The following is a 13,856-nucleotide window of genomic DNA, read 5'->3' on the forward strand; positions in this document are numbered from 1 at the left end:
AAAGGTTTACAGAGAATTGTGCCTGGTCTTTGGGGATGATACAAAGTTTAGACATTATGCATTTCCTAATGGAGTTTACAATTTGTAGGTGGATAAGCTACAGAGATAAGTATTTTTAAAAATGCATTAAAGAGAGAGATAAAACAAAATGTTACATGAGGCCTGAGAAGGGAAGGCATTATTGACTAGGGCTATGTTGGCAAACCCATGGCATGTGTGCTGGAGGGGGCTGCTCCTTCTCCCCCTCCCCCATGTCTGAGGACATTTCTCTCATCACCCACCCCTCTTGCCCAGAAGCCCAATGGGAGTGTTTCCTTCCTCTTCTGTCTGGGGTAAGGTGGGGGGCTCACATGCAGTGTGAGGGTTCAATTTGGGCACTCAGACTCTAAAAGGTTCACTAGAATAGGGGATGTATGGGAAGACTTCATGGAGGGGGCACCATTCCTAAACTCAAGGAAAAGAACTTACCAGACCAAAGATCTTAATCCGAGGTTTAGAACAGGATTCAGCATAATGGAAAGAACACTGGTTCTTGAGTCAAGAGGACCGTGCAAATTCCAGATCTGACATTTAATATCTTTGTGACTTTGGGAAAGCCATTTAAGCTTTATGGGCCCTAGATTTCCCATCCATAAAATAAGGGTGTTGGACAAGATAGACTCTCAGGTCCTTCTTCCCTCTCAATCTATTGCCTTGTGATTAAAGGTCATTGGATGGTTTGGGACAAGGGAGGATATTAAATTTGACCATCAGTTGCTACTTCATAAAACTTTTCAGCTCCCATTAACTCATGAAGAACTACTTACAAATATAGCATCTGCATAATGAAAGGAGTATCCTCACTGATGAAATTATGGAATTTTTGAGCACTGAAATAAATTAGGTAATCTGAACTTCAAGAATGACTAACTTCCCTATGGTCTAGGTCTTATCATCTCTTACTTAGAAGTTCCTTCGGACCTTCCTTTGTGCCTGAAGATAGATCTCTGTAAGAAAATACCAAGAGACTAAGTACTGAGGCCCTTATCTTATCTCCATTTTATATCTCTACCAACACCTAGCAAACAGGGCTTTGTATAAAATAGGAAGCATAAAAAAAGAACACTAGACTTGAGACGAGACCTGAGTTCAAATCCTAGATCTACTACTTACTAGTTATGAGAACTTGAGCAACTTCTGTGAACCTCAGTTTCCTCATCTGTAAAAGCTAGATGATGAAACTTGTACAGTCTTCTTTATGGGGTTATAATGTAGAAAGCACTGTAAATAAAGTGCTAGAAAAAATGTGAGCAATTATTTGCATTTGCTGAATTGGATAAAATTTTTAAGAAAAATGTAGGAGGGGCTCAAGGGACTGGGGGAAGTCTTTGCCTTAGCTCTTTTGGCCTCTCAAGTCTCATGCTTGGGAATTTGGGCAGTAGAAATGGGCCTCCTACCTTGACAAGTGAAACACCTGATGTGGAAATGGTTATTCTGCACACGGACCACTTCCCCTTTGCAAGTGTCCCCACAGCGATAGCACTGGATGACATTGGTGCCTCCCCCAGGATTGTAGGGGTTCTGCTGATAAGGAACTGTGAAGAGGAAGAAAAAAAAACAGGGTCAATATCAAGCAAGACCAGTTCTCTTCAAAAACTATCATTCAGGGACTTGGAAACTGGCCACTGTTTGTGGCTCCCAGAAACCCAGTGTATCACAATTAACCTTGAAATCTCTCTCCCTTGAATAGTCGCCCTATGGACTATTCATTGTTTACAGAAAGCAGTAATGTGAATGTAAGCAAATATTGGGGATCTTCCCCAGCACCAGTAATGTGACTTGTCTTTTCCCAGCCTTGGAACAGGCAATAGAATGTTTTATCCAACATTCTCCCTCATACAGACTCTGGTCCAGCCAATCTGACTTTCTTCTATTCCATCCTCCCACTCTGTGCACTTTCTTCTCACCTCCATCTCTTAGAATCCCTAGTTGGCTTTTAAGACTCAATTCAAGCACTACTCTCTACAACAAAACCTTTCTTGATGACCACATGGCTAACAAAGTCTTCTCTCCTCCAAATTACCTTGTGTTTACTTTGTCTACATGGAGTTACTATACACATTTCTTCTAATAGAATGTAAGCTTCTTGAGGGCAGAGATTGTTTCAAGAGTGTTTAGAGGGGACAGTTGGGTGGCTCAGTGGATTGAGAGTCAAGCCTAGAGATGGGAGGTCCTAGATTCAAATCTGGCCTCAAGTGAAGAGGCCTTATTCTTTTTATGGAGAATATGGAGAATACAGTAGAGGGAGATAGTACAGCACAAAAACTAATTATTACTGTCAGTCAGTCATTCAATATGCATTTAGTAAATGTTTACTATGTGCCAGCCATTTTGCTAAATACTAGCAGATAGAGGGGAAGAGAAGAGAATAAGCATTTATATAGCACCTACTATGTGCCAGCTATTAGCAGATATAGGCGAAGGGAATAAGCATTTGTATAGTGCTTACTCTATGGGAGGCACTGTGATAAGTGCTTTTTAAATAATTACCTCAGGGGCAGCTAAGTGGTTTAAAGATTAGAATACTAGACCTGGTGTCCAGAGGTCCTGGGTTCAAATCAGGTATCAGATACCTCCTAGCTAGAGGACCTTGGACAAGTCACTTAACCCCAACTGTCTAGCCTTTACCATTCTTCTACCTTGATATCGATACTAATATAAGACAGAAAGTAAGGGTTAAAAAAAAATAGAAGAACCTAATATTACCTCATTTGATTTACATAATAAAGGTTTCCAGTTTAGAAGCCAAATGACCACCAGTCTGGTTTTTACATTGGGGATTCTTTAGGACAGTGATGGTGAACCTATAGCACACGTAGGTGCCAAAGATGAAACTTGGAGTACTCTCTATGAGCATGTGGCCACTTTCCTCCCTCTCCCCTCCCTCACCAGAGTTTGTTACTAGAAAGGCAGAGGGACTCAGGCAGAGCTGTTCCCCTCCCCTTCTCTACCAAGCCTGATGACATTTTTTCATATCCCCCGCCCTTCTGCCCAGCAGTCTAAAAGGAGAGCTTTCTCCCTCCCTTGTGTGGGGTAAGGGGGAGGGCAGGGTGCTCCTGGCACTCAGTGGGGTGAGGGGAGGCACGACATGTGGTCTCTGGGGGAGGCATGGCACTTGGTCTGGGTGGGGCAGGGCCTGGCATTCTATCTCTAAAAGGTTCACCATCACTGCTTTAGGGTATACGTTAGACACACACATAGACACAGACACAGACAGCCAGGACCCTCCCCCCCCACCCCATCCCATACTGTTTGTTTTGTTTTACCTTGTTTTCACAAAGCCTCTGGCATGATTTTTGAGGAGGCACACAATACAGTGAATGAATAGGAGTTCTCTGAGGCAGTCAAATAATTGTCTCAGACTTTTAATGAGCACCAGACAAGGGCAGTCAAAAGAACAGACTTAATCTTAGCTTGGTAGTCCTCTGACTGGCTTTGTTCTGTGTCCTTTAGTTAGACTTGGCTATGGTCTAGAAGGGCTTCATCATCCTCAAAAAGCCCTCTCCTGATCTATCCAACCCCAGTAGTTATTGTTTCCCTATTAGGAAGAAACTTTCTAATTACCACACTTTAAGAGTGATGAACAGTGAGCCCAAAGATTATAATAGAGATGTGTTTCATGACTGTGAGACCAGGGAAATTGCCTAGCAGAGACGATAAAGTACCCAGCATTCTCAGCAAATAAGCCCTATCCATTAGAGACAACAGGTCCAGCAGACAACAAAGATATAGAGCATTGTGATGAAAATACAAGATGACAATAAAAATGCTACCGCAAAAGGTATGAATTGCCCTGGCCATGTACCCTGGCCACAAGCTCCTGGCATATATCTCTTCATGATATTTCTCATGCATGGATCCACCCTATAGGTTTCTCTATGTATGTTATTGGAGTGTGATTGCATGAAGGAATTTTTTTCTATCATTTTTTAATGTTTGTGATGAAAATCTTTTTTTTTTCTTTTGGAAACTGTCTTCTGGCTGAGTGTCAATAGAAATATTTTCATGAGAACTTATGAGCTATTGTTTTGAATGGGTATTGACCCTCAAATCTATAGGCTTCCATATAAGAAAAGACATCTTAATTTCAATAAATGTAACATTAACAAAAATTAATGACATTGTAGGATATGAAGATATTTAGATATTCCAAAGGCATTCAAAAATTACTTCTTTCCTTTCCTCCCCCTTCTTGTCATTCCCCCTTAATTCAATGCCTCAATATCCCACTCTAAAACAATCCATTCCTTCCTGTCAGCCCTCTGGAATTTTTCCCTTTCTCATCTCTTCCATCTTCTTGTACTCTATGAGACCTGACTTGTTCCTGATAATAATTATAGGAATAGGAATGGGAAGACTAAGAATAATGATAAATTAGTATTTATATGGCACTTTAGGGTTTGAAAAATGTTTTATTTATTTAAAACCTTACTTTCTGTCTTAAATCAATACTATTCCTCCATCCCACTTACAGAAATGGTCCTACATTTGATCTTGCCATGACCTACAAGTGTTCCACTTCCATATTTATGAACTTTGAAGTTTCTTTATCAGATCAGAATCAGTTGTGATTCTACTTCTCCCTCTTCCCAAATCTCCTAACCCTGTTCTTCATCCTCACTGTAATCTCCAGTACTCTATCTCTCAATTCTTTCCCAGACCATCACTGGCTAATGTTCTCTTCCCTTCCCCATCCTGACTTCTTGGTGAGACAGTTCAACTTTATAGTGGCCTCTTCTCTTGAGTTCCTTGTCTTCTTAACCTATCACCAATCTTGCCCTGCCAAATCTCAGCCTTTTGATCACTTCCATCATTGACTGCCTTTACTCCTACTCATGTGTTGTTGGTTGAAGATGATGAAAATCATGAAATCATGTTGACTGGGTCCACTACAAATTTATTATGAACTAAACTGAGACCTACTGATGGCAATCTTTTTACAGCTTCCTAATAAATTCACTGTTCTACTCACTATACCAATTTTTCTAAATCTTTTCATCCTTCAAACCTCCTATGTCTCCTTCTCCCTCCCACCTCTCAGCTGTGAACCTTACCTAATATTTCATTGAAGAAAAATGAAGGCAGTAAGCCAAGAGCCCTTTTTCCCCCTTCCCTTCTAAATTCACATCACACAGATGCCTTCTACCACTACCTATCTTCTTGTCTATTCATCTCAAATAAAGAGGTAGCCTTTCCCCTTTCCAAGATTAACCCCTCCACATGCACAAATGATTTCACAAATGATCCCATTCTATCTTCTCTAGTAGGGTGCCTAATAACCCTAACCCCTCCCTCATTTCCAACCTCTCACTCATTTTCAATCTCTCCTTGTCTATTGCCCATTTCCTTACTGCCTACGAGAATACCCATGTCTTCCCTATCCTCAAAAAACAAAAAAACAAAAACCCCTCACTTGATCTGTCCACCTCCAGTAGCTATCATCCTAATATCTCTCCTATCCTTTGTGGCAAAACCTGAGAAGCCCATTAAAATTGGTCTCTCTATTTCCCTTCCTCTCAGACTTTTTAAATGTACTTCAATCTTGCTTCCAACTTCATTATTTAACTGAAATTCCTCCCTCCCAAGTTATCAGTAATAACTTAATTGTGAATCTAATGGTCTTTTCTTATTCCTTCTCTTTGATCTAAATCACTGTCTTCTTCTTGATAATCTTTTTTCTCTAGGTTTTTGTGACACTGTTCTCTCATGATTCTCCTCCTACTGTGTGACCACTTCTTTGCAGTCTCCTTAGTTGGATCTTAGTCAAGGTCGTGTCCATTTACTATAGGTGTTCCCCATGGCTTTGTTTTGGACCTTTTTCTCTCTATGTACTATTTTACTGGTTGATCTCATAAGCTCCCATGGATCCAATTGTCATCTTTATGCAGATGATTCTCAGATCTATTTGTCAAACTCTAATCTCTCCCTTCACTTTCTCTTTCATATTTCCAAATGTCTACTGAACATCTTGAACTGACTAACTCATAGTCATCTTAAACTCAACATGTCCAAAAGTGAACTCATTATCTTTCCTCCTAAACTTTCCCTCTTAATTTCTCTGTTATTCAAGGAAGCCACTTACTTTCTAGTCAGCCAGGCCCACAATCTAGTTTCTGGACTAAGTCAACATTTTTCTTATTGATCTCCCTGTCTCAAATCTCTCCCAACTCCAGTCTATCTTCTGCTATGATATGCCAAATGTCTTCCAAAGTGAAGAGCTGATTACGTCACCTTCCTACTTAATACATTCTCTATTACTTCAGGATAAAAAATATAATCATCTGGTTGACATTCAAAGTTCTCCATTACTAGTCCCCTTTTCTACTTCTCTTGTCTTTGGTTTTCCTCACATAAGACATTTTTTCTGGACTCCTGGCACTTTCATTGACTGTCCCCTAGGCCTTGAATTCTCTTCCTCTTCATTCTACCTTCTGACTTCTTCAAGTATTAGCTAAAGTCCCACTTTCTGCAAGAAAACTTCCCAGACCTTAATCTTAATGTCTCTTTTCAGACATTATCACTGTTTTACCCTGTATTATCTTGTTTCTATAAAGTTGTTAGCATGTTGTTTCCCCAATTAGATTGTGAGCTCCTTGAGACAAAGGAGTTTTGTTTGTTTGTTTGTTTTTGGCTCTTTCTTTGTAATCTCTAGAGTTTAGAACAGGTGCCTACCACACATTAGGCACATAGTAAATGCTTGTTGCCTTGACTTCTTTCCTTTGTAGAAGTTTCTTTTCAACCTCAATCAAAAAGTAAGAAGGGTCGACTTCCGGGTAAACATGGCTGCAATCTATATGTGACTCGCTTCCCCTCCCCGGCACCGAATGAAATAGACTACCTCAAAAGAGCATAAAAATCAGCTTTGGAAGAATGGAGGGACTCTCCAGTGCCCCACAGAAACGAAGGTACGTGGGGTTTGAACATTTCCACACTATAAGGAGGAGGAAAAGCTCGCACAAAAACGTGAACTGAGCCGGCCCTTCCCTCCCCACCCCCCAACCAAACCAGAGTAAGCTATCAGAACCCTCACTGGGACAGAGAGTGAGTGAGGAGTGTCTCTGTCTGGGGGGCACACCAGGGTCCTTGGGATCTAAAGACTGCAAGGAAAAGACCTCTCAGAGCGGTTTCAAGGGAGAATCCTGCGCTGAGCACAGCGGGGCTGTGGAGCTGAGCTCTGGGGCAGTTGCGCTGAGCACCTGGATGGAGCTGAACACCTGGGCGGGCCCTGCTGATCACCTGGGCGGTTGGGCTGAACAAGAGGGGCCCGAGATCTAAGAAACCTCGGAGACTGGGAAGAACTAGTCTGAGGCAACCTAAATTCACAGAAAACCCGCCCATATCACCCAGACCCCAGACCAAAAAAGAAAGTGGAATAAAACCACCAAAGGGATGGCTCACACAGCCCAAAATCAAGCCTCCAGGAAGAAAGGGAAAAAGGTGACTATTGAAAACTTTTATGGTGGAAGTACCCAAGGAAAAGAGGAGAATGAGGATGAAATCCAAAAAAAAAAAAAAATCAGAACATGCCTCCCAAAATGGAAACTATCAACAAGCTCTGGAAGATCTCAAACTGGAGCTTACCCAAAAGATGGAAACCTTTGGGGAAAAAAAATGGGAGAAAGAGATCAGCAGTCTGATAGACAAGACTTCACAATTGGAGAAGGAGCTGGAAGCATCTAATAGAAGGGCAGACAAAGCTGAAAAGCAAAACTAGTCCCTAATGACCAGAATTAAGCAACTGGAAGACAGTGAGCATGCCCAAAAGATGGAAACCTTTTGGAAAGAAAAATGAGAGAAAGAGATCAGCAGTCTGATAGACAAGACTTCACAACTGGAGAAAGAGCTGGAAGCATCTAATAGAAGGGCAGACAAAGCTGAAAAGCAAAACCAGTCCCTAACAACCAGAATTAAGCAACTGGAAGACAGTGAGATTACAAAACAGCAAGAATCAATAAAGCAAAGCCAAAAAATTAATGAATTAGAAGAAAATATAAAATATCTCACTGAAAAGGTCACAGTCTTGGAAAACAGAGGAAGAAGAGACAACCTCAGAATTATTTTTCTCCCCGAAAAACCAGAGATAAACAAAAACCTCGATGCTATTCTACAGGAGATTATAGAAGAAAATTGCCCACATGTTCTGGAGCAAGGGGGCAAAACAGAAATAGAAAGAGTTCATAGAATACCCTCTATACTAAATCCTCAAAAGACAACCCCCAGGAATGTAATCGCCAAATTCAAGAGCTTCCAAGAAAAGGAGAAAATCCTACAAGAAGCCAAGAAGAGGAGCTTCAGATATAGGGGGGTTCCCATAAGGATCACACAGGACTTAGCGGCTAACACACTAAGAGACCACAAAGCATGGAACATGATATTTAGAAAGGCAAGAGAGCTGGGTCTCCAACCAAGAATCAACTACCCAGCAAAACTGACTATATACTTCCAGGGGGAAGTATGGACATTCAACAAAATAGAAGATTTCCAAGAACTTGCTAAGAAAAGACCAGAACTTAGTGGAAAATTTGATATCCAATCAGAGAAAGCAAGAGAAACATGAAAAGGTAAATATAAAAGAAAGGGAGAAGGAGATAAATCCTATCTTTTTCTTTAAGTCAAACTCTCTTCTATAAGGACTACATTTATATCAAATTATATATATTAATATGTGGGGAAAATGTATTGTGTAACTCTCAAAAATTGTATGCATCATAAGAGTAGTTAGAAGAATCATGCATAGGGAAAGATTGGGGCATCAAGAAGATTTGGTGAAGGGGGGCAAAGAAAGAAAAAGGGGGAGGATGGTCGATAATACTAACATTTACTTCAAGAAATGGGGGGGCAAAGAGATAATGGACAAAAAGACTTGTACAAAAATATTCATAGCTGCGCTCTTTGTGGTGGCCCAAAACTGGAAAACAAGGGGATGCCCATCAATTGGGGAATGGCTGAGCAAATTGTGGTATATATTGGTGATGGAATACTATTGTGCTAAAAGGAATAATAAAGTGGAGGAATTCCACGGAGACTGGAACAACCTCCAGGAAGTGATGCAGAGCAAAAGGAGAAGAACCAGGAGAACATTGTACACAGAGACTAATACACTGTGGTATAATCAAATGTAATGGACTTCTCCATTGGTGGTGGTGTAATGTCCCGGAACAATCTGCAGGGATCTAGGAGAAAAAACACTATTCATAAGCAAAGGATAAACTATGGGAGTGGAAACACTGAGGAAAAGCAACTGCCTGACTATAGCGGTTGAGGGGACATGACAGAGGAGAGACTCTAAACGAAACTCTAATGCAAATATTGACAACATAGAAATGGGTATGAATCAAGAACACATGTAACACCCAGTGGAATCACGCGTTGGCTATGGGGGTGGGGGGGAAGGAAAAGAAAATGATCTTTGTCTTTAATGAATAATGCTTGGAAATGATCAAATAAAATATTATTTAAAAAAAGAAAAAAAAGAAATGGGGGGGACTAAATAGAATAATCTTTCCCATACAAAGATACACATGGGAAGGGGAGGAAAAGAACTCTCATATGAGAAGGAGTGGAAGAGAGTGTGAAGTGGAATTACTTAAACTTTACTCTCAGTGAAATCAAATCTTAGAGGGAAGAACATCTAGATCCAGTGGGATCCTGAATTCTATCTTATCCAACAGGGTAAGAAAGAAAGGAAAATCAAGGAGGGGGAGGGAGGAGGGAGTATAAAAAGGGAGGGAAGGAGGGGGGGAAGGGAAGGGAGCATAAAAAGGGAGGGGCTAGAAAGGGAAGCATATCAAGGGAGGGGACTAGGGGGACTGACCTAAAGGAAATCACTGGTTCAAAAGGAGATAGCTAAAGAAGAAAGGTCAGAACTAGGGGAAGATATCAAAATGCCAGGGAATCCACAAGTGACAATCATAACTTTGAACATGAATGGGATGAACTCACCCATAAAACATAGACAAATAGCAGATTGGATTAGAACCCAAAACTCTACCATTTGTTGTCTTCAAGAAACACATATGAGGTGGGTTGATACTCACAAGGTTAGAATTAAAGGATGGAGTAAGACCTTTTGGGTCTCAACTGATAGAAAGGAGGCAGGAGTTGCAATCATGATATCTGACAAAACCAAAGCAAAAATAGACCTGATCAAAAGGGATAGGGAAGGTAAATATATTCTGTTAAAAGGGAGTATAGACAATGAGGAAATATCACTAATCAACATGTATGCACCAAATGGTATAGCATCCAAATTTTTAATAGAGAAACTAGGAGAATTGAAGTAGGAAATAGACAGTAAAACCATATTAGTAGGAGACTTGAACCAACCACTATCAAATTTAGATAAATCAAACCAAAAAATAAATAAGAAAGAGGTAAAAGAGGTGAATGAAATCTTAGAAAAATTAGAGGTAATAGACATATGGAGAAAAATAAATAGGGACAAAAAGGAATACACCTTCTTCTCAGCACCACATGGCACATTCACAAAAATAGATCATACACTAGGTCACAGAAACATGGCAAAATACAGAAAACAAGAAATAATAAATGCAACCTTTTCAGATCATAAAGCAATAAAAATATTGATCAGAAAGGGTACATGGAGAGCCAAATCAAAAATTAATTGGAAATTAAATAATATGACACTCCAAAATTGGTTAGTTAGAGAAGAAATCATAGAAACAATTAATAATTTCATTGAGGAAAATGACAACGGTGAGACATCCTTTCAAACCTTATGGGATGCAGCCAAAGCAGTACTTAGAGGAAAATTCATATCCATGAGTGCATATATTAACAAATTAGGGAGGGCAGAGATCAATGAATTGGAAATGCAAATCAAAAAACTTGAGAACGAACAAATTAAAACCCTCCAGAAGAAAACCAAACTAGAGATCCTAAAAATTAAGGGAGAAATTAATAAAATCGAAAGTGATAGATCTATTGAGCTAATAAACAAGACTAGAAGCTGGTACTTTGAAAAAACAGACAAAATAGACAAAGTACTGGTCAAACTAATTAAAAAAAGGAAAGGAGAAAGGCAAATTAACAGCATCAAGGATGAAAAGGGGGAACTCATCTTCAACGAAGAGGAAATTAAGGCAATCATTAAAAACTACTTTGCCCAACTATATGGCAATAAATATACCAACCTAGGTAATATGGTTGAATGTTTACAAAAATATAAATTGCATAGACTAACAGAAGAAGAAATAGATTTCTTAAATAATCCCATATCAGAAAAAGAAATCCAACAGGCCATCAAAGAACTTCCTAAGAAAAAATCCCCAGGGCCTGATGGATTCACCAGTGAATTCTATCAAACATTCAAAGAACAAATAACCCCAATACTATACAAACTATTTGACATAATAAGCAAAGAGGAAGTTCTACCAAATTCCTTTTATGACACAAACATGGTACTAATTCCAAAGCCAGGCAGGCCAAAAACAGAGAAAGAAAATTATAGACCAATCTCCCTAATGAATATAGATGCAAAAATCTTAAATAGGATACTAGCAAAAAGACTCCAGCAAGTGATCAGAAGAGGCATCCACCATGATCAAGTAGGATTTATACCAGGGATGTAGGGCTGGTTCAATATTAGGAACACCATCCACATAATTGAGCACATCAACAAGCAAACGAGCAAAAATCACATGATTATTTCAATAGATGCAGAAAAAGCCTTTGATAAAATACAACACCCATTCCTATTAAAAACACTAGAAAGAATAGGAATAGTAGGGTCATTCCTCAAAATAATAAACAGCATATATCTAAAACCATCAACTAATATCATATGCAATGGGGATAAACTAGATGCATACCCATTAAGATCAGGAGAAACAAGGATGCCCATTATCACCTCTATTATTTGACATTGTACTAGAAACACTAGCAGTAGCAATTAGAGAAGAAAAAGAAATTGAAGGCATTAAAATTGGCAATGAGGAGACCAAGTTATCCCTCTTTGTGGATGACATGATGGTCTACTTAAAGAATCCTAGAGATTCAACCAAAAAGCTAATTGAAATAATCAACAACTTTAGCAAAGTTGCAGGATACAAAATAAACCCACATAAGTCATCAGCATTTCTATATATTTCCAACACAGCTCAGCAGCAAGAACTAGAAAGAGAAATCCCATTCAAAATTACCTTAGACAAAATAAAATACTTAGGAATCTATCTCCCGAGACAAACACAGGAACTTTATGAATGCAACTACAAAACACTCTCCACACAACTAAAACTAGACTTGAACAATTGGAAAAACATTAACTGCTCATGGGTAGGATGAGCCAATATAATAAAAATGACCATCCTACCCAAACTCATCTATCTATTTAGTGCCATACCCATGGAACTTCCAAAAATTTTTTTTACTGATCTAGAAAAAATCATAACACAGTTCATTTGGAAGAACAAAGGATCAAGGATATCCAGGGAATAGTGAAAAAAAATACAAAGGAAGGGGGCCTTGCAGTCCCAGATCTCAGACTATATTATAAAGCAGCGGTTATCAAAACAATTTGGTACTGGCTAAGAGACAGAAAGGAGGATCAGTGGAATAGACTGGGGGCAAGCAACCTCAGCAAGACAGTATATGACAAACCCAAAGATCCCAGCTTTTGGGACAAAAATCCACTATTTCATAAAAACTGCTGGGAAAATTGGAGGACAGTGTGGGAAAGATTAGGTTTAGATCAACACCTCACACCCTACACCAAGATAAATTCAAAATGGGTGAATGACTTGAACATAAAGAAGGAAACTATAAGAAAATTAGGCGAACACAGAATAGTATACATGTCAGACCTTTGGGAAGGGAGAGGCTTTAAAACCAAGCAAGACTTAGAAAGAGTCACAAAATGCAAAATAAATAATCTGGAATACATCAAATCAAAAAGTTTTTGTACAAACAAAACCAATGTAACTAAAATCAGAAGGGTAGCAACAAACTGGGAAGCAATCTTCATAAAAACCTCTGACAAAGGTTTAATTACTCAAATTTACAAAGAGCTAAATCAATTGTACAAAAAATCAAGCCATTCTCCAATTGATAAATGGGCAAGGGACATGAACAGGCAGTTCTCAGCCAAAGAAATCAAAATTATTAATAAGCACATGAAAAAGTGTTCTAAATCTTTTATAATCAGAGAGATGAAATTTAAAACAACCCTGAGGTATCACCTCACACCTAGCAGATTGGCTAACATAACAGCAAAGGAAAGTAATGAATGCTGGAGGGGATGTGGCAAAGTAGGGACATTAATTCATTGCTGGTGGAGTTGTGAATTGATCCAACAATTCTGGAGGGCAATTTGGAACTATGCCTAAAGGGTGATAAAAGACTGTCTGCCCTTTGATCCAGCTATAGTACTGCTGGGTTTGTACCCCAAAGAGACAATAAGTAAAAAGACTTGTACAAGAATATTCATAGCTGCACTCTTTGTGGTGGCCAAAATTTGGAAAACGAAGGGATGCCCATCAATTGGGGAATGGCTGAACAAATTGTGGTATATGTTGGTGATGGAATACTATTGTGCTAAAAGGTATAATAATAAAGTAGAGGAATTCCATGGAGACTGGAACAACCTCCAGGAAGTGATGCAGAGGGAAAGGAGCAGAACCAGGAAAACATTGTACACAGAGACTGATACACTGTGGTACAATCGAAGGTAATGAACTTCTCCTTTAGTGTCAATGCAATGTCCCTGAACAATCTGCAGGGATCTAAAAAACACTATCCACAAGCAGAGGATAAACTATGGGAGTAAAAACATCAAGGAAAAGCAACTGCTTGACTACAGG

At 39.3% G+C, this 13,856-nt stretch overlaps 1 protein-coding gene across 4 annotated transcripts in view; it reads right to left on the bottom strand.

Moving 5' to 3' along the window:
- ABLIM3 (actin binding LIM protein family member 3) overlaps positions 1-13,856 on the bottom strand; it is a 192,071-nt gene that overhangs the window by 115,657 nt on the left and 62,558 nt on the right. For all 4 annotated transcript variants that reach the window (XM_056811604.1, XM_056811603.1, XM_056811602.1 and 1 more), the window contains exon 2: positions 1,437-1,574. In XM_056811604.1, the coding sequence (XP_056667582.1) occupies positions 1,437-1,574 (138 nt within the window). The remainder of the gene's footprint in view (positions 1-1,436; positions 1,575-13,856) is intronic.

The sequence above is a fragment of the Monodelphis domestica genome, chromosome 1 (genome assembly GCF_027887165.1).
Source record: "Monodelphis domestica isolate mMonDom1 chromosome 1, mMonDom1.pri, whole genome shotgun sequence".
Classification (NCBI taxonomy): Eukaryota; Metazoa; Chordata; class Mammalia; order Didelphimorphia; family Didelphidae; genus Monodelphis; species Monodelphis domestica.